The 27,780-nt window shown below is 36.6% G+C and overlaps 2 protein-coding genes across 3 annotated transcripts; both read right to left on the reverse strand.

The window, feature by feature from the left end:
• Window positions 1–102: 102 nt before the first annotated feature.
• Window positions 103–18,150, reverse strand: LOC130739207 (DNA (cytosine-5)-methyltransferase DRM2). 2 transcript variants are annotated; one of them, XM_057591453.1, is made up of 12 exons: window positions 17,993–18,150; window positions 17,843–17,899; window positions 14,987–15,044; window positions 8,524–8,564; window positions 8,186–8,326; window positions 7,383–7,482; window positions 7,256–7,302; window positions 6,713–6,829; window positions 6,122–6,221; window positions 3,603–3,694; window positions 2,381–3,124; window positions 103–692 (listed from the first exon to the last, which is right to left on the reverse strand). In XM_057591453.1, exons 4-12 carry the CDS (start codon window positions 8,524–8,526, stop codon window positions 258–260), a joined length of 1,779 nt encoding a protein of 592 aa, XP_057447436.1. In that variant the 5' UTR covers window positions 8,527–8,564; window positions 14,987–15,044; window positions 17,843–17,899; window positions 17,993–18,150; the 3' UTR covers window positions 103–257. The 2 variants fall into 2 exon arrangements, with proteins under 2 accessions (XP_057447436.1, XP_057447435.1); XM_057591452.1 differs by having other exon boundaries at window positions 8,186–8,335.
• Window positions 11,130–13,796, reverse strand: LOC130736966 (uncharacterized). The gene has a single exon (XM_057588740.1). It carries the CDS (start codon window positions 13,794–13,796, stop codon window positions 11,130–11,132), a length of 2,667 nt encoding a protein of 888 aa, XP_057444723.1.
• Window positions 18,151–27,780: the final 9,630 nt, after the last annotated feature.

Here is a 27,780-nt window from a genome sequence, read left to right on the forward strand (position 1 = left end):
TATCAGCAATGAAGAGCAAGACAGAGAGCCATCCCCAGGATGTTAGTTGACTCATCAATCACTTTTGGGTGTACTGAACCCGAAAAGGATACTAGGTATCAATGAAATAGTAAACATAAATTTATTTGAAAACGTTGCCTCTTGCTGGCAACAAAAATGGGGTGATAAGCTTATGTCTAATATCTGAAGTTATATAAAAAGATCCTAAATGTTTGGATTAAATACATAACCAGAAAAGGAGGTTTCTTTGGACAGTTTCATTGGTATCTTGCCGACATACATTTAACCAAGTCAAGAATCCGACAGTAATCGAAAAAGAGAGAAGATTCTTTGCCCTCCAGTCCATCCCGGCTGACCCTGTTACTACCAGCCAGGTTATTACATGGACTACCACCAACAATCAGATCAAAGCCCCCAGTCACGCTCATCAGCTGCTCTAGACGATCACCATCTAGCTGCTGCACATCTTCCAGATCAATCAAATTACCTTTCTGATTTGTTTGCTCCCACCAACTCCTAACAATGTTTCTGTTCACTTCAGACTTTTCAACAGAAACTACATTCTTCAAAGGGATACCAAGCCGATGAAGAGCCACTTCCGCACCACCGATTCCCGAAAAGAGAGAAAGGAGATTGATACCCTTAGGGTACATATCCTTCAAAACTGACAGGTGGTAAGCCACCGTGTCCACCTGAAAGTCAAAATGAACCTATAAGGAAAGAGGCATTTACATGGAAACTTAAAACAATCAGAACCCTTGGGAAAGTATCACACACACACATATACAAGAGAGAGAGATTGAAACTTCATATAACTTATTCTACTTTCATAAATTATTCTGAATACAACACCTAGAGTTTTTTTTCTCAGTAGTTGAGATCTGTTACATGAATCAAATGTCACTATGGTGTTGTACCCTATAAACTATAAAGGGCGGACATTTCTGGAGATGTTGAAATGCCTGACACATTTCCAACACCAATACCTGTACAACACTCATATAACATGTGTCAGACATTCTTCATTAGTTTATTAGGTCTCCTATAAAAAATTGTATTAAGAATTAGGACACTTAGCAGACACACCATGGACAATTAACCGATAGTCAAACAAGGCTGTACTCTGAAAAAAGACACAAAAACTAAAGAACAAAATCATTATGTTTTTAAATAACTTTTCAGAAAAGTCAAACTCTACGAGTTAAAACCTGATTGTCCAGCAAACTTCAAGTGAGAGTGCCACTTATTTCTCTACTCATCCTTGTACCCCCTCCTTCCCCCACACACATATATAAAGGGTGTAACTGTGTAAGCACTAAAACAGACATGGATGCACAGACACACGCAATGTCTGAAACAGAACTGCAGGACACAGTAAACAGACACACATGTATGCATGTGGCATGCATATTACCATGCCTGCAAGTGTGTGAGTACAAAAATTCGTTCAAACATGAGAGGAGTTAATCTTGACCATCCATAAATCCATATACTATTGTATGATCAAGATTAGCTACTAACACTTCCCATCTTCTCAATTATAATGCACTATAAACAAGTTTAGAGTACAAGGATAAATAGAAGGAGCAACAATTGCCAACATAAGTGTGTTGAAGACCTTTCTTGATATTTTAAGTTGATTATTTTTAAGTGCTTTAGAAAACAAGATGGACTTTTTTTATGAGTATCCTTGTCAAGTCTGATTTGAGTGTGTGTGTGTGTCTAAGTGTCTGACGTGTGTCCAAACCCATAAAAAATCCTTTAATAGAACACCTGTTGACGAGCAATCAATGTGATACAAGAATAATACAGGTCTTAGTGTGAGAAATATAACTGACACTCTAACACAAAGAAACAGTACCAACCCTTCATAGAAGGGAAGAGGTGAGAGGAGCTAATTATGACCTTAAAACATATATGGATGATCAAGATTGACTCCTCAATGGTCTTAACTAGATGCATGCACACACACACACATGTCATGTATACTGTATTCTGTCTTATATTTAGACATCGTGTGTCTATGTATGTGACTATGTATCTGTGTCATATCTAGTGTATCAATGTATGTATATGTGCTTCATTGGTTGTAAAAAAACTAAATCTTTATAGAGGCTATTTATTTCTTAACATTTTCTAATGGTTCACTCAGTTTATAGGTCATCCTCAGTTGCGCTACCTTATTATTCTGGATATAAAGAGAAGTTTTTTTTTTTTTTTTTTTTTTGAAACTTGGATATAAAGAGAAGTTATTTAGAACATTATTAGATAGTTCCAAGGAATATTATAATTTATATGACAGGAAAAAGCATCCTGGACGATCTCCAAGAAGGCTTTATTGTTAGAGAGAGAGAGAGAGAGAGAGAGAGAATCATCACACCTGGAATGAGTTGCCAAGGGACTTAAATCTGTCTGTTCTACTGATTCCACCTCCCCTTGTGTGGTTCCTTGGGAAGCCCAAAAGTGTTTCAACTTCATCTGGCTCTAGTGGGGCAACCTTATTCCTGCCCACCCAAACTAGATTCCATTTGCGGCATTGGTCAAGAACATACTTCTGAACACTCTCGGGTGGATCTCCATCATAGTTCTCTAGCGCTTTCCTAATTCTTTCAGTTAATTTAGCACTACCAATAACAGTTTGCAAACAGTTAAGTTTGGTTCTTGGATCCCATGATGGCCACCACTTCCTGGTCAGGGGGAATGCATCATGAATTGTCCGGGGTGGCTGTGGTAGGAGAGGGAATCTGTTTGTGATCGGTAGATTGTGAATGTAGCCCCTTTTCCTCGCAGCAGCGCAGAAATACTTTGAATCCACAAATTCGGGCTCAACATCAAACAAGAATCTCGATATTGTCTGCCAAACACCTTTTGGCGCCATTGCTACATTCTCGTAGTAGAAGTACGGAGGCCCAATAGCATCATCTGGAAGTCTTCTCTGTGTTATGAAGTTAGGTTCATTGGGAATCCCAAACCCAATCATTGGCTTCGGAAGATGCAGTGCATCATCATCATCATCATCTTCATTCAGGATTCTGTTTTCACACCGCTTCAGCTTCTTCTTTCCCAGCACTTCATAATCATAAAATCTTTCCCTTTTTGGTTTAGCAATATCATTATATTGTGGCTGTCAAAATAAGTTTGAAACTATTTTTACATATGATAAAATAACAAAAAAAGGGTAACAAATAAGTGGTGTGACCGTGATTTAAGGAAAAATAAATTACAAAAGATAAGATGCATTAAGGGCCCGTTTGTTTAAAAATTTAAAAGAAGTGATTTTTAGTTTTTGTAAGGAGATTATGTTTTAGAGCTTTTGTTAAAAAGAAAAAACTAATTTGTGTTGTTTACATTCATAAAAATGTACTTTTAAGACGAGCGTGATTTCTATCTCACCTACCGATGATATTATTTTAGAGAAGAAGCTACTCAATGTAACATCCGAATATAATCTTAAAAAAACTGATCATTTAAAAAAAATTGTTGATGAAGAAAATGTACCCAGACACCTAAAATTTGTTAAGTGATTCTTTTTATTAAAAAACGTTGTTTTTTGTTAAAGAAGTTTAAACAAACATGCTCTAAACTTGATTCCAGTATGCTACCTTCTCTTCAGGAGGTAGAAGGGCATCTTCTGCCTTTGCTATTTGAGCAACACCAATAAAATCCACCAAATCTTCAAGCGAGGAGTTTGGACCTGCAGTATTTCACTAGAACAATGAGGCCAAGAAAACAGAAAGCAAAAAGTTGATCAGAAAGAAATTATGTAAACTTATGAAGACAAACTGTTATGATTGTAGAACAGAAGAAGAGAGAGAGAGGGGGGGGGGAACTGAATTTGAACAGAATCTGTTATTATGATTTTCTGGACAGATTACAACTGTGACTCACTCTTAAAAGAGTCCTTAGCAGGTAGTTTGTATGAGAAGACACTAACTGCTATAACTATCTTGAACCAATGCTAACTACATTAGCTAAGACTAACTTCCTGACTACAACAATGCACACTCGGGTATTATCTCTAATACAAACAAAAAATAGTCCTCAGATGAGGTGATTATTGAGAATGAACAAGTTCAGCTGTTATTTGGAGAGTAGGTAAATTTCAGATCTATTAATTTATCATACACACTACAAACTAGACCAATATTCTGAAACAATAGCATTCTTTAAAGATGATTATATAACACATAGGCCCCAAACTTTCCAGATATAGCAATTTTCCAATTGTGGAAAAAAAAATTGTCTTCTGAAAGACTCATTACTTCTCAATTTGGTCCCTAATTTAAAAAGCTGAACCAAACCCTCCAATTTATTAAACTTTAGCGTCCACGGTGTTAAAGCACACAGGACCCAAAGCCTTTGAAGTGAAATTGAATCATGAACTACAAGCTCATGGCCAATCAAAACACCAAAAAGCATATCTCAAAGCAACTAAGCAACTTTGCAATGCAGGGAAAAAAGACACTGTCCTTGAGACTCATCACACAAACATAAGAATAAATGGCTTCATGAGGTCTACAAGCATACAATTGGTCTGTGCTCAAGTAAGTGGTACACTAAAAAAAAACATCAGAAAATTTAATGAACATGTATAAGAAGAACCAGAAACCTCCAAGGACCATTACTTTTATCGAACAAAATGGAGGAATGAAAAAGGCCAGAAGAGTCTAGAAATCTAAAAGGCCAAATTGAATTAATCAAAAAGTGCTTCTTAACTCAACAAACAATACAAAAAATTAGAACGCCTGACAATACAATTGAGAAACTCCAGTAAAGGACCAACTCAAAAGATGCTGCATCTTTCAAATTGGAGTCTTCTGTGAAAAGAAATTTTCAGGAAACTAGGTAACTCCACATTCAAAACTCCCCCCAAGAAAAGCAAAAAAAGTCCCTTCTTCATGCCAGTTATATGCTTAAACATTATTCCACTGCCATAAGATATCAACAAGCTTGAGGAAATTGATTAAACAGTAGGAAATCATGAAATGGAAAACAAGATGCCACCACAAACCTTGATTCTGCATTTCAAATACTAACTTGGCACTTTAGGGTTCACTCTTCACACCAAACATTTGTGACCCAAATTCATCAGTTGATTTAACTAGGATAGAATATAAATGACTGACAAACATATGCTGATATGCATGTGGGTTTTTGGGAGGATTCTGCCACAGTGAGCATAAAGCAGTACAAAAGTGAATGAATTTGGGTCACATTCTATCTATTGGCTTGGAGTATAAAGCAGTACAAAAGGCACAGGTTGATATGCATTCATTAGGCAGGACTCAGAATGAAAAGTTACTGTAGCAGAATGAGGAAATCCTACGCTAGATTACCGTGCAAACTGAATGCAATGAAAATGGATAGTATTGATATGTTTAAAAGATTCCCACTGACTTCAAAACAGTTATCTTTTACTGTGTTTCTGTCTTGAAGTCATGTTAGACAAATTGATCTTTATCTATACCGAGGAAACTGGTGCTATAAAGCTCATGCCATGCTAGGGTCATTGGAAGGGCCAGGCCCACTGTGGATCTATTGCACGCAGTGTTATCTTGCATTTGCAAGAGGCTGTTCCTGATTCTACTCACTTAATAAAGGTTATACTACATATTTCAAACAAGTATATGCTGGCTCTTCATAATGAAAGACTATACAAAGCATGTAATATAAGCATTGGCCAACTTCATGAAGAAAGACTACATAAAGCATGTCATATAAGCATTGGCCCATTGGTAAACCCACACACACGCATCAGCCAATGGCTCATCGGTTGAACCACTGAGCTAGTAACTTGACTTAGTCAATGATCGAGCAACACGCACGCACATACACACAGAGACATACATATATACACAGATACATGCAAGCATGCATGCCAATGGAAATCAATTGGAGATAGCACAGCAAAATAAATTTGTTTGTCATATGGGCAGAGTTTAATAACGCTGCAAAACAATGTTTGTCATATGGCTCAATTTTCCCAAGGAACATAAGCAACGGTATTGAAGATAGTACATTGTGTAACAAGAACAATAAAGTAAAAAAGACCTAACATTTTTGCAAAATAAAAAGCTAAAAACCTACCACAAATCTAAGACTGAATAATCTAAAGACGCACCTAATCTTTCAATGGCAATCAAAGCTTCCTCTTCCTTGAAGCCCATTTTCACCAAGGACGTCAAGGTATCATTATTTTCAGAAACAGGTTTTCTGACTTCCTGCAAAAAACCCATAACCAAGCCATGACTAAAAATATGTAACCTGCAACTTAATTGTTTCTAGCATAAGCAATTTCAGACCTCCCATAAATGCATGTAAAAGTAAGTGCAACCACACGAAGAAAATTTCATTTTTCTTTGGATAGACAAGAGATAAATTCTACAAGTTACTCAAACATAATACGCGACAGAGACTTATGGCATTGATTAATCCATGTAGCTGACCCCACATAGTGGGAAATGGCTTGATTTTTGTTTTGTTTAACTCAGATTCTGCCGAAGGTAGAAACGTAAATCATGCTAATTTATCTCATGGTTAAAATTGAGTGTATGCCTGTAACTGCATATCCTAAGGCAGGCCAGAAACCATCCTAGTAGATGACATGACATGACATGACATTAAAGACACAAAATAGCATGATAACAATAAGATGAATCAAATAATACAACATTGAAACAAAACATCAAGAAGCATAAAAAGCAGAGATTACTTCATCATCAGAAAAAGCATCAGCATCTGACAAATCATCCCAAGAACTCCCTCCATACTCTGAAGAGCAGGGATCTGGTTCCACTTGCTGTTGTGGCTGGGGAGAACTTTCTAGAGCCTGGAAATATGAAAAGAAAAAAAAAAGTCAAGACAACTGTAACGTTGACAACCAAAATTGCAAAACATGCAAATAGTATATTAGAAAAGGCCAGAAAGAAGTACGAACTACGAAATAAAAAGTAAGATAAAAATAACTAAATGAAAGAGGTGAAGGGGGGAAAGAGACATAGGAATAATGCCATTAAAAATAGTATTGACAAAAAGGGAACTCGTGCATGTAATCATAATGACAAAACCAAAAAGTACAATGTCATGACATTTCAATTTTTTCTGAGTTACATTATGATTACATGGAAACTCCAATGTTTTTTAACTGACTCATGATTTTCATCCAAGGAATTTGCATATAATATATCATTTCTCTAATATAAGTTCCCAAGAAAAGGAATACTGTCAATCAAGACTTGAGAAAATATCAACTTGCCGAGTACGTGAGAAGTTCTTCAAGTAGTTTATCTTCATTTTCCTCACCTGAGCGTTCATCAGAGCAGTATTAGTTGTGAACTATATGAACCAAATCTACAAATAATGGGGTAAAGCAGTGCCTTTACCATGTTCCTGAATTACTTTGGAAACCATTTCTCTGGGAAATCCCATACCAATAAAGTGGTCAAATACCTTTGAATTAGATGAACCTGCAGAGGTGCTTGCCTTAAGGGAGAGAGAAATAGAAATTAGTGGCTAAAAAATTTCATTTCCTTTGTAGAGTAGTAGTCCTATATGCATGTTTCTTAATGATGCATGAGCAAATGTGTTTAAAATACTTTCATGGATAGAGTACTTGGATAAACCATCAAGATTATTGATGTTAGTAAAGAATAATAAATGCATTCATTCCCATTAATGATAGCAAACAGAAGTCACGTACGTAAAGGGGAGAATAAATAGAATCTTGCATAATTTGCTGAGTAGAATGAATCAAGGAAAGTGACAGTACCGAAAGAAAAATAACAGCATGCAAATCCTTGAATGATCAACTCATATTAGCATATTGCATGTAGTCTTAGAATATTAAATAAGATATGTTCAGATAGTTAGCCCAAATGGGAAGGATGGGATACAACAAGTCCATAAATAGCAATATAAAACAGGATTTGATTCTTGAAGAACTAGCCACAAGGAAATAAGATAGGTATAAATTCCACAAAATCTAAATGGTAAATGCACATTATAAATGTAAAACTAAATTTGTGAGGTCTAAAATCTCAAGATTTTTTTTTTCTGCACTCACCTGCCAGGTTAGTAAATCATTTTGCATTATCTTTAGCTTTCAGAAATCAGTCTATTAATTACTTAATAATCAACTACTCATAAAGATAACCTCTGAAATAAAGAGAAATTCCTAAAAGCTTACCTCTCCAGACCCAGTAATAGTTTCTCCATTAGGAGCGCTTAAACCGGAAGATGAAGATTGAAAGTTCTCAATCTCAAGCTCATCTTCTGTGGTCCAATCAATATTGTCACTCTCCACACCAGAATCATCATCTCCACCACCCTGCAATAACTGAACGCTATAAGAGAAGCAAAAGCTAAGTAGCAAAAAGAAAAAATATCAAGTAATTAAGAAAAACGAGAAGAAAAAACTTAGAATCACACTGCTAATCGAGGCTCACTACAGTTGTACTTATTAATGAGGACCCATAAAACAACAAATATACGCATCTTTGAATGTGATTTCGAAATAAAACATACCATCTTTGATCTCCCAGCCTTGCGATATACAGAACTCTAGGCTGCCCAAGCAAAGACAAGGTGATTAGCATTAGAAAAAGCTAACTATAATAGAAGTTGCAGCAAAAGAATTTAGCTGATCTAAATATGAGCATATTAAATAAAATGGTGCTTAAGATTGAAAATCCAAACAATTTGTGTTAGGGAAGGAAATAATAATACGAATACTGTTGTTAGGAAAGTCTATACTGAGAGGAAGAGGTCTGACAGTTAATGTTAATGGGCCTGATTCGGCCACTTCTAATATGGTAGATATCAATAGGGGTTTTTCTCATTAGATTAGGTTTAGGTTTCAGTTTGTTAAATGTTAGGTACCAGAAAAATGTAATAGGAAAGAAGAAGATTGTATGCTATTAAGGCACTGAATCCTCTGGTATGAACCCAGAAGCAGTGTTTAGGGAAATACAAGGAAGAAAATAACAAGATAAACTTGAGCAATTCGAGAGTGCTCAATCTCTCCCAGTCCAGACTAATTTCTACCTCACTCTCTCTCCAAACCAACATATATTCCCTAGGTTGATACCCTATGGTCCCCCCCTCACCCATGTGTGTGTTGCCACCTCATTAGTCGGTTATCTTGGGATCCAAGCTTCTAGAAGGTGGATCTTCAGGTACAGCTGTCCCTTGCTTGGGCCTCCTCTCATAGACTTTGCCAAATCTGGGCCTAGAGTGTGGGTTTGCAACATCTCTTCCCCCTTGAAGAATCACCTTGTCCTCAAGGTGATGATTAGGGAATTGTTCCAGCAGAGCAGTGTAGTCTTCCCAGGAATCTTCAAAAGTTGGAAGATCTTTCCATCTAACCAAAACTTCAATGCTCCCATTCTCCTTCTGTCTTGTTCCTAGAATAGTTTCTGGTTCTACTAAGAGCTCCCAATCTTCTGTTAATGAGCTGGGTAATGGTTGGCAAGGAGTTCCCTCATTAATTGCCTTCTTGAGCAAGGAAATGTGAAATACTGGATGGATTAGACTGCCCTCTGGTAATTGCAACTTGTAAGCAACAGGATTGATCTTGTCTATCACTAAAAAGGGTCCATAGTACCTTGGACTAAGCTTCTGATTTTTCCTTTTAGCCAGGCTTTTGAGCTTATAAGGCTGTATCCTGAGATATACCATGTCCCCAATCTCAAACTGCACATCTCTCCTGTGTCTATTGGCCTGCTGTTTCATTCTGTTCTGGGCCTTTTCCAGATTTTCCTTGAGCTCTCTCAGAAGTAAGTTCCTCTCAGCAGTCATCCTTTCAACTTCCTCTACTGAAGTTAAAGAATCAGTCCCCTTGATGATCACAGGTGCTTCCCTCCCATATAATGCTTTGAAGGGTGTGGTTTTGATGGCAGAGTGGTAGTTGGTGTTGTACCAAAATTCTGCCCAACACAACCACTTAGGCCACTGTTTGGGTTTGGTCCCAGTCACACACCTAAGATAGGTCTCCACACATTTGTTTACAATCTCAGTCTGTCCATCTGTTTGTGGGTGGTATGCAGAACTAAATTTCAATTTGGTTCCTGCTAATTTGAATAGTTCTGTCCAGAAGGTGCTTAGGAAAACTCTGTCTCTATCAGAGACTATGGATGTAGGAAATCCATGTAGTTTGACTACCTCCTTGATAAAGAGTTCTGCAACTTCTTTTGCATTATAAGGGTGTGAGAGTGCAAAGAAGTGAGCATACTTGGTGAATCTGTCCACTACTACCAGTATTGTGTCTTTCCCCATGGTTTTAGGTAGCCCCCCAATGAAATCCATGGAAATGTCAGTCCATACCTGAGTAGGGATGGGTAGTGGCTGTAGGAAGCCAGCTGGGCTGAGTGCTTCATATTTGTTCCTTTGACATACTTCACATTTCTGTACATAACTCTGAATATCCAGCTTCATCCCTTCCCAGAAAAAGAGAGCAGAAATCCTCTTATAGGTTCTGAAAATGCCTGCATGTCCCCCTTGTTTAGAATCATGGAACTCTTGTAATATGGTGAGAATTTTCCCAGACCCTTTGGGAATGACAATCCTCCCTTTATAGAGTAATCTCCCTCTCCTCAATTGGTACCCTGCCACAGAAGTGCCTTGAGTGATCAGCTCTTGCATGATTTTCCTATATTTTTCCTCTGCCATAATCTCAGTTTCTAAATCCTCCCAATCTGCACAATGAACTGAAGATATAGCTGAGAATTGCATTTTTCTGGATAATGCATCTGCTGCCTTATTCTCAATTCCTGGCTTGTATTTGATTTCAAAATCAAATCCCATTAATTTGGATACCCATTTCTGCTGTTCCTCTCCCATCAACCTCTGTTCAGCTAAGAATCTTAGGCTCTTCTGATCTGTATGTATGATGAATTTCTGCCCTAGGAGATAGTGTCTCCATTTCTGAACTGCAATCACGACTGCCATTAATTCTCTCTCATATACAGACTTGGCCTGTGCTCTTTCTGAAAGTGTCTTACTCATATAAGCCACTGGTTTCCCATCTTGCATTAGTACAGCCCCTAACCCTTTTCCTGATGCATCAGTCTCTAGAACAAAGGTTTTTGCAAAATTTGGCACTGCCAAAACTGGCACAGTTGTCATGATCACCTTCAGATTCTCAAAAGCCTGAGCTGCCTCTTCACTCCAATTGAAGTTGTTCTTTTTGAGTAAATGGTTGAGAGGTTGGGCCAGTTTACTATAATAAATTTCCTATAATACCCTGTTAACCCAAGGAAACCTCTTAATCCTTTCACATCTTTTGGAGTGGGCCAGTTCAACATATCTTTGATTTTGTTAGGATCAGCAGCTACCCCTTGTCCTGATATCACATGCCCCAAATACACCAATTCCAGTTGACCAAAAGAACATTTCTTTTGGTTTGCCACCAGGTGGTTATCCTCTAAAGCTTGCAAAACTTTCCTCAAATGTTCCCTATGCTTTTCCTCACTCTCACTGTATATCAAGATATCATCAAAAAATACAAGTGCAAATTTTCTAAGATAGGGCTTCAAGACTTGGTTCATGAGTGCTTGAAAGGTTGAGGGTGCATTGGATAGGCCAAATGGTAGGACTAGGTATTCATAGTGGCCCTCATGGGTTCTGAAAGCAGTCTTAGGAATGTCTTCCTCTCTCATTCTAATCTGGTGATAACCAGATTTCAAATCAAGTTTTGAAAAAACCACAGCTGCTCCTATTTCATCTAACAGTTCATCAATAATTGGTATAGGGAATTTGTCAGGGATTGTAAGCTTGTTGAGGGCTCTATAATCCACACAAAATCGCCACCCTCCATCTTTCTTTTTCACCAATATAGCAGGACTGCTAAAAGGGCTTGTACTGGGTCTAATGATCCCTGCCTTGAGCATGTCTTTTACTAATTTTTCAATCTCATTTTTCTGATAGAATGGATACCTGTAGGGCCTACTGTTGGGTATGGAAGCTCCTTCTTGAAGCAAAATGGCATGATCTGTTGCTCTCTTGGGAGGTAGCCCCTTTGGTTCTTGAAAAACTTCAGGAAATTCTGCTAGGATTCCCTCTATCTCTTCTGAAATCTTAGTTGCAATCCTTGTATCCTCAGTTAACCCCTCATAAGAGAGGTAATAGGCTTCACCCTCCTTCTCCATAGTCTTTTTAATAGATTTCCATCCTGCAGCAATCTTACACCAGGATGGTTCCCCTTGTAAGAACATTTTCTGTCCTTGAACCTCCCATTGAATGGTCAGCTTTTGGAAATTTGCTCTAATGTTGCCAAGACTAGCAAGCCAATCCATTCCCAGCACCACTTCTGTTCCCCCTAGGCCTAGGATGAAAAAATGTTGAGTAATGGGAATCCCCTGAACCTCTAGCTTCAGGTAATTACATACTCCGGAATTTCTCTCCCTAGCCCCATTTCCCACCTCCACTATATACTCTGAAGTGGCAATCACAGGTATGTCTAGTTCCACCACCAGCTCTTGAGAAATGAAATTGCTGGTTGCCCCACAATCCACCAATATCAGAACTTCTCGGCTCCCAATCTTTCCTTTGACCTTGAAAGATCTATTAGAGGTTAACCCTTCCTTGCTATTCATGGATAATTGCAGCACCTTTCCTTCCAAAATGAATTCCCCATCCTCAGCCTCTTCGAAAACCTCATCTTCCTCTTCTTCCTCTTCCCCCTCTACCAGAATCAATTGATAATTCCTCATGGCACATATGTGCTCCCTTCCCCACTTCTCCCCACACTTAAAGCATAACCCCTTTCTACTTCTTTCCTGTAGCTCGGTTTGAGAGAGCCTTTGCCCTCCATTCCACTTCTTCTCAGGAATTTTTCCTTCATTGCTTCCTGTTCCCCCTTTGTTCACAAGATTTTTCCCTTCATTTTCAGCAGTTCCAGTTCCCCCTCTGTTTTGGTGATTCGCAGCAGAGTTAGCAAACCTCCCCTTGTTGTCTCCAATACTGGGAAAATACCTTCCCCCAGTTCCTCCTTTCTCTTTCCACCCACGTTTGTCATCATCTCTCAGTTTCCCTCCTCTCATAGCGGAGTTTTTCTCCTCGAGCAGCAGTGCTCTGTCCATCAGCTCAGCGAGGTCATCAGCTGGGTACAATTTCATTTCAGCCTTGATGTCTTCCTGCAAACCGTTCAGGAATACCCCTTTTAACACCTCCCTGTCAGCGTTTCTCATGGGTGCAGCTAAGAGCTCGAAGGCTTCTCGATATTCCATGACGCTACCCTTCTGTTTGGCACTGAGTAGAGGTCCAAACGGGTTCTGGACAAGATCCGGTTGGAAACGGCGGATCAGAGCTTGTTTGAACGGTTCCCAAGCTCGCTCCTGAGCTTGCTCTTCCCACCACTGAAACCAGCTGAGGGCACGATCTTCCATGGCGATCATCACCATCTCGATCTTCTCCCTTTCTTCGACCCGACTGAGCCTGAAAAAACGCTCGACCTTCGTTATCCAGCCATACGCGTCGCTTCCGTTGAACATCGGAATGTCGACTCGCCTTCCCGTGACTGCTCGCAGATGGTGACGGTGATGATAGGGTTCGTGCTGCTCACGATCGTGCGTCGCAGCTCGAGACCAATAGCGCGACCCGGGTTGTGACCTGAAATCGCTTCTCCTTGCGGTGACTGAGCTCGCATCGCGTGAGGTTCTTCGATGGCGTGGGGTGTTGGAACGACCCCTTCGCCGGTTGTCGCGACTCAGGAAGAGTCGTCGGAGCTCCTCAAACTGTTCGTGAGCCACTTCCTTCATCTCGGTGAGGGAACGCTCCAAGTTGTCAACCCGATTCTCCATAGCGCTGCGGGTGAGTACCATACAAAGCTCCCTTTGGATCGGGAGCTCTGATACCAATGTTAGGTACCAGAAAAATGTAATAGGAAAGAAGAAGATTGTATGCTATTAAGGCACTGAATCCTCTGGTATGAACCCAGAAGCAGTGTTTAGGGAAATACAAGGAAGAAAATAACAAGATAAACTTGAGCAATTCGAGAGTGCTCAATCTCTCCCAGTCCAGACTAATTTCTACCTCACTCTCTCTCCAAACCAACATATATTCCCTAGGTTGATACCCTATGGTCCCCCCCTCACCCATGTGTGTGTTGCCACCTCATTAGTCGGTTATCTTGGGATCCAAGCTTCTAGAAGGTGGATCTTCAGGTACAGCTGTCCCTTGCTTGGGCCTCCTCTCATAGACTTTGCCAAATCTGGGCCTAGAGTGTGGGTTTGCAACATTAAATCTCTGAGATTTACTTCCAGAGTTTGTAAAGGGATTCTCCCTTGAATAAGAATTCCTGTCAGTAACTATTGACTTATTCCTATTTTTCTTTTCAATTGTCTGGGAAATAGCCCACAATAATTATTGACACTATGATATCAGTGTCTCACAAGTGTCCAGCCAACAATAGGTGTCAGCTAACTATCTTCAGAAGTGTCCTCGCCGTGTCCGCTGGTGTCTGCGTGTCGTATCAGTGTCTGACACACGGGACACTCCGTTGAACAAAGGTGTTTGTGCTTCATAGCTAGCAGCAATACAACCAGTCGATTCTGGATTGAGTAACGCCTGTGCTGCCTGGTAGCACAATGTCTAGGGCAGATAAACTCGATAACACCAGTGATTTCAGACAGAGGACTGTTCAGAATGATTTTTCGAATTGATAAAAAAAATGATATCATTACACGACTCCATGCGTAAAGGGGTTTTATTTGTTTCCTTTTGCCCTTGAAAAGTTTAAAGACAGGAATTACAAACCAAACAATAACATACATCGGCACCAAAAGAAAATCTGAACTCTCAGAAAAGAGAAAACAGATTTCACGCATTTCCCCCAACCAAAACTAACAATTACAATGCAAAAGCATGCCAAACCTAGAGTTTGTTAAAATCAAAACCCCTACAAATTAAAAACAAAACAAATTTAACAGAGGCTAAACATGTTACAAATTCAAACAACATACAAACTAACAAGCACCAGCAGAATCTCTACCTCTCGGATAATGCAGGAGTGCGAACCCTCCGAGGAAATCGATAATGCACTTTCACCCCTGCACAAAACCAAACAAAAGATCACATTAACTCAATTTCAAGCACTTCAATTACAGTTACTCAAAATTTGGTACAAATGAAAATTAAAATAATGAAGAAAAGCAAAACCCTCTGTACACGAATTTCACGAGCAGAAACAAAGCGTCGCTGGGGAGCGGTGAAGAGCCTGAAGAGAGAGAGAGAGAGAGCAGAAGAGGAGGCTGTGAGGTCCGTGGAAATGGATGTGGACCGAGTCACTGCCCTCAATTGGGTAAGAACTCAGCGATAAGAGATTTTGAACTGAATTGCTGACACTCGTGAACTTTCACTACTTTCTCACTGTTTTCTTTCTAGCAGGGCCTACTTTGATCTAGAAATCAGAACCACATATATATGAAAGGCATTGTTGAAAATTAATTTAGAACTTGCACGAGCGTGCGAAGTTAAATTCGGGGTCGTAGGATTCCAAAACCTACTCGATGACTGACTTTTTCCAATGGAAATGGAGTGAAAGGACGGAAAGAAAGGGAAAAGAAATTCAGGTGATGTTGAGTATGGTATGATATCATACACGTGAGAGTGGACTTCGTAAAAAAAGAGAATCTTTCCTTTTCCATGGATCGAATTCATATTTGATCCTTATCTTTTCCCATAGTAAAATATTTATCATAGACAACCTTACTGATTGAATTTTTATTAAAATTTATTTAATAGAATTAACTATTTAATAATTATGCCAAAGAAAAAACTATTTACTAATTATGTTAGTCACTATTAGTGAAAATGAATCTTATATTTCATGTTAAAGAAAAGTTATTCAAATCATATAAAGATATAATTTTTTAAAGATAAAATATAATTATATTATTAGAATTTGGAGGCCTAACTCAACCCAAAAGTAGCTCAAGAGTTTAGGATTGCTTTTTCATATATAAGTGATGATTTCCCGACTCTACTGTTAGCCTCTCAGATTGGTGTTCTTCTTGTTCTAGTTTTCATATGCGTTCTTTCCTCTTGGAGGCGGGGAATCATCACTTGAGAATCCTCCCTCTATGATTGGACCACAGCTTCTTCGAGGGGGTGTTGGCGCTCCATGGCTTTGATCCTCTGTTCCAGTCAAATGAGTGCTTCATTCGTCTGGTGATGTGGGATCTCCAATGGTTCTTGACATTGGTGCGGTGGGGCCGGGAGAGTGAGCTGAATCTCCGGTTGAACAGATGGCAATGGCAGAGGTAGATTACTTTCGTTGACGGTCTCGGCATACCCATCTGGCGTTGGCTCTTGGCGAGAGGACTGGCGAGTTTTTCTCATGGTGTGGTGAGGGAGATTTTTACCGTTTCCCAAAGACGTCGCCAGTTGATCAGATCAATCCGGTCAAATCACTGCGACCTGTGTTGATTGAGAAGGAACTATAGAACTCCAGCAAGGGTAGACAATGGTGATAGTGAGGGAAAGGACCAGTCCACAGCGGTCCGTTGTCAATAACGCCCAGGAGGGGTCTTACAAAGACACGCTGATGCCAAAGTAAGAGGATGGGGTTTGGGAGGGGTAATTTGGCTAAGGCTGGAATGAGGGTGTGTACATGGGGTTCATTCTTCTTACTTGCCTTATGTGTGTCTGTTTGCGGATACCAATTGAGTAATGAGTGCCTGATGTAGCTCTAAATGTTGGTCGTTGGATCTTCTGTGCGTGACGGGAATTGGAGGGCTCAGATAAGCACGTACATGCCGCCCACAATCTCGAGCTCCACGACTACCCTAGAGGCTAGAGTGAAAGACTCCTAATGGGACGTGAACACTACAAGAATGTACAGATTTAGCATCCAAAATAAGCGTCGACCACGATATCACCTCTGAAACTTTGAATTAGACATGTTTGCATTGGCCTAACCGATACAAACAGAGAAAAAAAAAACTTACTGTAGTAAGAATTAAGGAAAGCCTATAATGAGAGGAAGAGGTCTGGCAGTTAATGTTAATGGGCGTGATTGGGTTACTTCTATCATGATAGATATAAATAGGGGGTTTTCTCATTAGATTAGGTTTAGGTTTCAGTTTGTTAATTCTCTGAGATTAACTTATGGAGTTTGTAAAGGGATTCTCCCTTGAATAAGAATTCTTGTAAGTAACTCTTGACTTTATCCAATTTTTGTTTTCAAATGTTTCGGAAATAATCCCCAACAATTATTCACACTATGATATCAGTGTCTCACCCAGCCAACAATAGGTGTCGGCTAACTAACTTCAGAAGTGCCCACGTCGTGTCCACTGGTGTCTGTGTCGTATCAGTGTCCGACACACAGGACGCTCCATCGAACAGAGGTTTCTGCGCTTCATAGCTAGCAGCAATACAACCAGTCAATTCTGGATTGAGTACACACCTGTGCCACCTGGCAGCACAGTGTCTAGAGCAGATAAACTCTATAACACCAGTAATTTCAGACAGAGGACTGTTCAGAACAATTTTTTCGAATTGATCAAAAGATAATATCTTTACACGATTCCATGCATAAGAAGGTTATTTCTGTTGCCTTTTACCCTTGAAAAATCTAAAGACAGAGGAATAACAAACCAAACAATACATGCATAGACACCAACAGAAAATCTGAACACTCAGAACAGAGAAGATAACAGATTTCACCCAATTCCCTAAACCAAAAACACACAATTACAATGCAAAAGCTTGCCAAACCCAGAATTTGATATAAACAAAATCAAAACCCCCAAAAAATTTTGAATAAATGCAAAATTTAACAGAGGCTAATCATGTTACTAATTCAAACAACACAGAAACTAACAAGCACCAGTGGAATCTCTACCTCTCGGAAAATTCAGGAACGCTAACCCACCAAGAAAATTGATAATGCAATTTCACCCTGCGCAAATTCACAGTCAACTCAAATTCAAGCAATTCAATTAACAATTACTCAAAATTGAGTAAGAATTGAATCAATTAAGAAGAGTAAAACCTTCTGTACACGATTTCCGCGAGCAGAATCAAAGCGTCGCCGGCGAACGGTGGAGAGCGGTGGCGGTGAGGGCCGTGAAATGACTCGGACCGAGTCACGGCCCTCAATCGGGTACGAACTCAGTGACAAGGGAATTCAAGCTGAATTGCTGACACTCGCGCACTTTCACTACTTAAGTCCCACTGTTTTGCGGGGCCCACTTTGATGGAGAAATCAGAACCGTACAATTATTAAAGTCATTGTTGTAGATTCGATTCAGAATTCACACGAAGGTAGGAGGATGAATTCTGAGCCGTTGGATTTGAATACTTTACTCTATGACTGACTTTTTTTCAGTGGAATGGAGTGGAAGGAAGGAAAGAAAGTCACGTGATGAGAGAGTATAGAGTGGAAGGAAGGGTGAATCTTTCCTTCTCAATGTCATTAAATACTTAAATGTGATGAGACAATTCCTTGGAAATTGTGCTGAAAGAAGATAAGGATCAAAAATGAATTTGATTCTTATCTTTTTTTTTCATTTGTAAACATTTATTATAGAGAAAACTAGTATTTTTACGGGTTATTCATTTTTGTTTATTATGTGTATTTTTTCTTTTTAAATTTGTGTTTTTTTAATGTTTATAGAAATGAAATTTATTATGAATTAAAAAAATATTAATCTTAGATATAAGCAAACATAAATTTTTCTTCTATTTCGAGTGATGAATGTATTTGTTTTTATTTTGCAGAAACGCAATAATTTATGAGTTTTGATTAATAATGTTCTCACTACCGTGTTGCATAAGAAGTCTTCGTCTATCTTTACCATCACTTAAATACTCTCAAGTTTTTTCTCAAACAAATTATGCCCTTAAAATCTGATATGATAATAGTTAAGTAGCAAAAAGTCCTCTAACATTGTTAGCAGTACTGCAATTAATGCAATGTTTCTATTACTTCACCCGTTTATTCTTTATAATCTTCAGGTAAGCTCATCGTATAGCACACATCCTGAATGTGTCATTTGTAACTTCATATACTTTTCTTAAGTTTGAAAATGAATGAGCCTATTTGTAAAATTTAGCAATAACCTCAGATAATATTCACGTTTTTATAGCCTTTAATTTCTCAAAATCTGTGGTTTTTTTTTGCTACATCTATCAAAAGAAATTTTATGAATTAAAAGTATAAAAATAAATTTAGATAAATAAATCATAAATTTGAAAGTTTTTTTATCGTAAAAAACCATGAAAAGAAAAACTCTATTTGTAAACCATGAAAAATTAGGAAGACTCAATTATACATGGAAACTGTCTAATATAAAGTAAGATGGAATCAAGAGAAAATCATTACAAAAATGAAATAGCCACATTTAGACATTTTAAGCTAAAATATCAGTATCTAACCTCTGGTTATATGTACCTGTAAAATGATTAAAAGTTTGAGCCTTTATTCAATGTAGATACGTTAACACAAACTATAGAATTAAAAACCATTTAATTTAATACTTATGTAGTTGCAAGGAAAATGGATAATGAGAAGGTTATTTTCTACAATGATATAATATTAAATCCCTCATCTTTATCTTTTATGGATTCATATTACTATTAATTATCATTTAACTAATAATCCAATAAAGCAAAACTGACTTAAAAAAAAAAAAAAAAACTGACTTTGTGTGCCCTATGGAATTTCCTATCTCATATGATCCAAATAATAATAAATAATTTTTATATATTTTGAGATAAATAGAAGAAGGATATAACATGACAATAATGGGAGGATTGAAACCGTCAAATAGAATTTCAAGGGGAAGAGATAGTGAGAATGTCATTTTTGCATTGATATCATATTTAATATTAAAATATTCTCTTCAACTTATGTCCATTTACTATCCATTTGCATGACTCACTCAAATCCTACGACAATCATGTACTTTATAATTTCCTAATTGATATTAATTAATTCATAATAAGTAACCACTAAATTATATACTTAAAAACATTTAAACGACACATTTGGAGATGAAATTTTTTTTTGCAGTTGAGCCAATTAATTTAGCATTAAAACTGGTAATATTGATCTGCAATTTAAGCAATATAGAATTGTAAATATTATCATAAAAACATGATGATATGAATTCCCTGATAGTAGCTAGCAGCATAAGCAAGCATTTCAAGTCACATTTGAGTGATTAGGTCCCACATCACTTTTTACCTCCCAACTTTCACCCTCTCTTGGCTTTCTTATATAGGAAAGACAAATAAGTAGACATATACGTGAATTAAATTTGTGAGAGATGTTTTATCTAATTCTATTGTCTAGCTTTTCGCCTATGTTTATGTCTGCTGTGCTTAGTATCCACTATGAAATTATTTAGCTCAGCAACTTAAAAATTTGAGCTTCTGGTTTGGAGCCTCATATATTTTGTGTTTTTATCCTTTATATTAAGATTTTTATTTTATATTAATAATATTTTTATCAATTTTCCTTTTTACTTTTTTTTTAAAATGACATTAATAATTTCTAAATAATTGATTTTTGAATTGATATTTATTTAAAAAAAAATGAAATTCATTATTTCATTTTAAGAATAGTAATTTGATTTTATGAATTCTATATAATTGTAAGCACATGTATGTGGAATTGTAGAAGTTTAAAGGTTTTTGGCCCATGGGTTGTATTCTTTAGTTTTGGGTCATCATTAGGAGTTTTGAAGTGGGATGTAAACTCAATCTTTCATGTTTTAAATTTTTCAACTTCTACATAACTTCTAAGTTAAAAAAGATATAAATTCATACAATTTAATCACTATTTTTGTAAGTATATATGAATTCTAGTTATAACAATAAAAAAAATAATAGGTACAAATATTAAATTGAGGCACCCATTTTATAACAAACTTACCTTCTATTTTTGTGCCTTTAGTGGGCCTAGTATTTCCGGCAATGACACTAATTTTTTTATTTAAATATATGTGTGTGTGCACGCGCATGTGTATAATGTTTGAAGACTAATTTTTACAATATTTTAATAATTTTTTATTTTATTTTTAACTAACAATTAAATTGTTATTTTTTAAACTAATTTATTCTTGAATTTTATATTTTTTAAATTTTTAACCCAAATGAAGTACCATGTAAAGAAAATTAAATTTTATAACATCTATATATGTATGTGAATGGAATTATATAAGTGCAAAAGTTTGTGAATTAAGTTCTTTATGTTAGCGTTATCATTAGGCACTTTGAAGTGAGATTTAAATTCAATCTTTAAAGTTTATATTTTCTAACTTCTATATAATCCCTAAAGTATATTAATCTGTTTCTTTTTCATATTCACATGTGTTTTTCTTCCCCATGCTAAAATTTTACTTTTGGGTGCTTTATTGGATAATAGTTGCAAAATCGGAACCAAGTTGTCAATGTTTGTACCATCAAAGGGCCGGGGAGTTTCCATCCTCAGTAACAACCATTGTATGGCTCCTTCCAGCTCCGACTTGAACAAATTTATATCTTCAACTCTAATGTAAATTTACTAAAACCAAATATAATGATAAAAGAAGAAATTACAAACAGACACAAAATCGACCTTTAAATTGAAAATGGGAAAGGATGAGTCAAACACTAAAATCAAAACTTAATATGAATTTTGAGATTAGAAATACACACATACAACTTTAACAGGAAATTTCCTCACAACATTTGTCATCCAGACAATAAACCCAAAAGCCAGACAATTACCATGTGTAAGAGAGAACTGAGCACAATAAAGTTGGAAGGTAAATTTACTAATTTTAGGTTGAAGTAGATAATTGAGTGAAATTATAAAAATAACCTCATAAGTTATGCAACAATTAAATCAAACCCTTAATGTATAAGTGCACAGAGAAACAAAATCAGAACTTTGTATAGAAAAGAATGGTAAATCAGCATATAAAATCACGCAAACATAGAATATGCCCATAAATTTCCAGGAAGCTCCTCTATTTGATCAACAAAGTCAGTATAATTGAACCACATCCAAATGCAAAAACCTAGATAAAAAATGAAGCTATAACAATGTCAATAGAAATTTATTATTATAAAAATATAAATCAAACACTGGAGAGGCCAAGTGGGAGGTGAAGTTTCATTTTAATATCTTCATTTTAACCTTTAACATTCATTCACCCATGTTTTGATCTATAAAATAAACTCAACCACAATGCACCATGCCATGTAATAAGGGTCTGAAGATAAAATCACATAAAACTCATAATAGGGCAATAAATTTTCCTTCACACACCAATTTAGAATTTAATACACAATGCATAGATTACAGAACATGGCAGCAAATATACTAATGAGAAAACATAATGCATTTACTCATGAAGGATCTAACAGAGGCAAAATAAAACATAGTAGGGGAAAAAAAACAGAGTAGAGGCATATTTTTTAATGGATTCAGTCATCCTGCAAGTTGCTTTTTTATATGTCATCAGCTTTTCACATCATCATCATGATGCATATACACCCCATTGAAAATTAAAAGCTATAAAAGAGTAATAAGTAAAACCAAAACTTGATTATGACAAAAGATAAATGAAACAAAGAAAAGACATAAGTACTTAAATATATGAAATGAAACAAAGAAAATTATCAAACATTTAGGTGATACCTAAAGTTGAACATCATCAAGTAAACCACAGATTCCTTCGTTGAGAGTAGGGCTTGCAAGCATGGTTAAATTCAAGGGAAAAAAAAGTAATTCAGCAAGCAAGGAAGTTAAAAAAGGATATACATAAACCAAGAACAAAAGAATGCAATTGATGGCAAAGATGGCTTTGATGTGTGAAAGATTATTGAAATATGAAACTGAAAATAATCAAATGACTAAAGCATAGGTGACTGAGTCATACCTTGATGTCGAAATCGGCGCATGTGGTGCAGAGGGCTGGTAGAATGATGTTTATCTATTGTGTGTGCTTTGATGTGAGAAAAACTTGTTTAAGAGATTTTATAGGGAGATAGTTGAAGCTGAAGAGGTGGGTGATAAGGTGGAACTTGAGAAGGTGGAAGAGGAAGAAACTGTGTGAATTAAATTTGTTGGAAGGTGGAAGATTTTTGAAGTTCAAAAGGTTGATGGGAAGTTGTAACTGTTGAATGTGGAAGAGGAAGAGAAATTGACGTTTGAAAGAAGGGCAAAAACCAATAACATTGGAGATGCAATCAAATAGGCCCTGATCCAATCTAACGAAAATAAATAGTATTTTTATACAAATGTCCATGCTTAATTTGAAAGTTGTGTACAATGAATTACTAAATGACAAAGTAGCCCTCAAGATAGCAAAAACTCTCCCTTTATATATAGTATAGATAGATAGATAAATATAGATAGATAGATAGATAGATAGATAGATAGATAGATAGATAGATAGATAGATAGATAGATAGATAGATAGATAGATAGATATAGATAGATAGATAGATTAATGATTAACTTTTCTCATTGTATATTGTATTGTACTAGTAGTATTTAATAGATTTTTTTATATTGAAAGGATAAATTGCATTTTTTAGAGATTGATCCCAGTAATTCATCATCGAACCAACATTTCTTTTAGCTCTTACCACTTAGGTTATCATTCGGGGATAAAGTATTTAATAGATTTAACTATTTATCAATTATGTTAGTCATTTTTGTGAAAATAAATCTCATATTTCATGTGAAAGATAAGTGATTTAGATTATACAAAAAAAAAATCAAGGTCGCTTATCCACTTAATATGGCATGAGAGTCAAAGTATTAGTCTTATAGCTGTCAATTGTAGAGGTAACCTGAGAAACAAAAAAAAAGTATTTTAGGTTGTTCAAGATAGTGGATGATATTTTTTAAAATATTGAAATTTAAAATACATTTTTATCGTGAAATACTATTTTAAATATAAATTTAATATCAATTTATTATGATAAATAAAAATAAAAATTAATTTATAAATGTTAAAGTATAATTTTGAAAATTATATTAAAAATATAAAACATTATTAGTTTAATTAGAAAAATAAATAATTTTTCTGTATATTCTGTTTGGTAACTCCATAACAAAACAACTCCATTAAAAATGATCTTAAGTTTAATTGCACATATAATCCTATCCAAGTGCATCGGGGTTGTGGCGCAACCACACCACAAGAATCACCCCAGCGCCATTACGTCATCCAAGCTCTCTACAACCGTGCCTAGTTTACTTGCACAACAAAACCAATAAAGAGGATAAATAACACCTAGAAATTAACTAAAAATCTGAAAATGACCTATAAATGTTAAAATGCATAAACTAAAACTCACTAAAAATGCTAAACTAACATAATTTACTCACTAAAATATCATAAAAACAAGAAGAAAATAGCTTTATATCCCAAGGTCAACATGTATTCATTCTTTTCACCGAGACATATCTCCATCTCTTATGTGATTACAGCTTCGTTGCTCCATTCTAGCAGACACCGAGGGGAAGGGGTGTCGATGGAGAGTTCTTCTCTCTCAACGTTGAGGAGTGGTTGCTACCTAACTTTTTGGGAAATAACACTGGAGCATAATTGTGAGACTTGAGCATATTCTTTGCCTCAGCCTTGTCAGAAATTTGTAGGATGAATAATGAATCGAGTTTCGACCAGATCTCGTCCAATATGGCTAGGTTGTATGGGTTATTACGTTTTATGGGGATGGAGCAGCTGCTGCTCGCAGGTGCTAATGACCTACACCTTGATTTTATGGTGACTCATGACATGTTTTCCAACAGGTTGCAGCGGTAACAACAACAAGCTTAGCGTCCCCTAGTGGAAGAGTGGCTCAAATTCAATGTTGATAGGTTGGTGAGGAAGGAGTGTGATGCTAGTTGTGGTGGAGCCCTACGTGATGCAATAAGGGTATGAATAACTGGGTTTTGCTAAAACTTAGAAAGGTTTGGTTCGGCGAATATCTTTTTTATGAAGCTCACTGCAGTGATTGTGACATTGAAGATCGTCATTGAACTAGATATCCCTAAGGTGATTATAGAAAGCGGCTCTTTGGAGGTTCTTCAAATTATTCTTTCTACTTTCTAGTCCATATGAGAAAGAACCCACGGTGTCGGTAACTTACCGACGACCTTTTTAATGATACTTACAAGCTAGCCCACAAATACAATTTCCAAAAGCCTGCATAGTAATCAGCCGAAGACAATTTCAATTTTTGAAATTCCCGATAGATTTGTTCGTTGGTAATTATTGTTCAAGTTTTTAAAAGTATGTCAAGTTACCGACCAACGATAATTTCAATTTTTTGAAATTATCAACAGCTTTGACCTTCTGTAAAGTTGTCGGTTACTAATGTTCAAATTTTTTTAGGCTAGTCAAGTTACCCAAGGCCTAGACTGTCACTAATTACACAATCATGGATACTAACGACCAAGTCGTAGGTGATTTGGCGGTAACTAATCGTACCAAAAAAATTGTGTATCGCTAAATTACTCACGACTCAAGCTGTTGGTAAGTTTTTTTAATTCTTTAGAAAATACGATGACCGTAAAAGTGAGATTTTGACACGATATTCAAGTGGTTAGTAACAAGTTGTCATCATTAGATGAAGGGTTACACTAATTAGCCCACAATCCATAAATAGTCTTTTTATTTCGAACTATCCACTTTCATAAAAGTGTAATATATGAATTCATAATTTTTTGAAATTAATTGTAAAATCCATTTTCAAAAGAAAATTAGCTTAAATGTTTTTCATTTTCTAACACTCTTCCTCAATATTAAACTAATTGCGCTTAAAATTTGTTACCAATATACTCTTTAAAAAGAAAAAAAAAACTAACGAGGGTGCATTGTCATTATCATAGTGAAAATGAGAAAAACAAGGGTGAATAATAAAAGTCATTGTCATTGTGCACCAACAATCTGCGTCTCCATCAAGATCATCAACACAATTTAGAGACACCAAACCTCTACCTCTACCACATAGAAGATCAACTTTTTTAAGCTTCAAGACACCAAAAGATACTAGAGAAACAAGGTGAGAGAGGATACATTGCGGTGGTTTCCAGAGTTTAATTCGTCGGAACCCATAGGAAGAGGCACGGTCTCACGTTGTTGTCGAGGAAAGGCCACCTCTACAACGAACCCTATGTTGTCGTGGGAAGAAGGGACAACCTTGCATCGTTGCAGGAAGGAGGGTTCAAAATGAACTTTATATTGAAGTGAGTAGAGGAATGGAGAGACAACTATTGTGGCCTCACGCCACTAAAAAAGACACGAGTATCGTCAAGCGCCATCGGGATAACACCATGGTTTTGGGAAGCTATTGTTACAACAAAAAAAAAGGTAAAGAGGAAAAGAGAATGAGATGTTTAGACTTTGGGGAAAAAGATATTGAACCTCCTCTGCAGAGTTAGATCTACAAAGTTGTGTCTAGGATCAAATCAGCTTTAATACCATGTTAAGGGAAACAATCCATAGAAAATAGGGAGAAGAAAAAGAGAAAGGGAACAAAAGTGTGCTAGAGTTTACATTGTGAATAGTTGATGATTTATTTTTGAGTATAAACATCCGGTACCCGGTTACCCTTTGGATGTCGCCAGATTCAGAATTTGGTCACAGTTAAGACTCTTCATCCCTCCCTTAAAGTGTATTGTGTGGGGATCGAACCCGAGAGTTCTTCCCACACACTCAGCTATGTTGCCAACTGAGCTATCCCTCTTGGGTAATAGTTGATGATTTTATTAAAAGATAAAATATTTACCCATATTTGTAGTATAGAAATTCTTTTTTGTACGAATGATGTTGTACAATAATCATAAAATTATCTTTGTTAAGTCATTTATGCTAAAGACCACCTTAGTATAATTTTGGCTAAAAAGCGGTTTATGCCCTTGATGTATCAACTATATGCAAAAGTCATCCCAACTTTTTTTCGTCTATATTTGTACCCTCAATGTTTTACAAAAGTGTAGCGAATACCCTTCCGTCATTTTGACGTTAGAAAACTAACGATAGAAGCTGACGTGGCTTATTCTTTTATTTTCTTGACCCGCCACGTGGATTATATGAAATAAAATTAAAAAAGGAAAAATCAGGGCACGTGTTATATTCGGTTGCTAATTGCAATTCGAGGATTACGGTTTCATAAATCCCAAATTGAACCACGCTTGCTTCCATCGAAGAACAGAGAAGGAAAAATTGAAAACGTGCGACTGCCATCCATGAGGATTTACGTTCGTAGCCCCATATCTTCATCCATCCCAATCTTGGATGCATGTCCCCGATCTTCTCACATGGCTGGTGGGTCTCCAAATCATGGAGGTCGAGGTAGGAAAGGAAGAGGGACCCCGAGGTAGAAGAAGGGAGAAATGTGGTCCTTGAAGAAAGCACATATGCAAGAGTACATTTTAGCACTAGATTCAACATACATTCCATTTTCTTCTCATTCAATTACATTTCATCCTAGCCCTTCTCCTAGTTCTACTTCATCAATTTCATCATCAAAATTACACATGCAACCAACAGAAATACAACTAATGACCATCCCAATACACAACACTTGATCAACATAACTTGGTTCTTCTTCATCCCCTCAACTCTACGCAACAGGCCTGCAATGATCTTCTTGTCACGTGAATTCCTTTCCATCTCATCATACCACTGAAAAAAATCACATTGCCTCTTATTCTGTTCCTCATAAAGAGCAAATTTCCTAGAAACTTTCAGCAAGAAAACAACACATATTAATCAACCTTCAACAAATAATGAAAGAAATTTGGCTAGAAATTACCTTAAATCTTCCACA

This window comes from Lotus japonicus, chromosome 2 (assembly GCF_012489685.1).
Source record: "Lotus japonicus ecotype B-129 chromosome 2, LjGifu_v1.2".
NCBI classification, from domain to species: domain Eukaryota; kingdom Viridiplantae; phylum Streptophyta; class Magnoliopsida; order Fabales; family Fabaceae; genus Lotus; species Lotus japonicus.

Excerpts from the sequence above, each read along its gene's own strand:
- LOC130739207 (XM_057591452.1), bottom strand. Across the intron at positions 7,483-8,185 it reads CTATTACTGGGTCTGGAGAG|GCAAGCACCTCTGCAGGTTC; the intron begins GTAAGCTTTTAG and ends CTCTCCCTTAAG. Across the intron at positions 6,830-7,255 it reads AAGAACTTCTCACGTACTCG|GCTCTAGAAAGTTCTCCCCA; the intron begins GCAAGTTGATAT and ends TCATATTTCCAG.
- LOC130736966 (XM_057588740.1), bottom strand. The coding sequence starts at position 13,796 with ATGGAGAATCGGGTTGACAACTTGGAGCGTTCCCTCACCGAGATGAAG.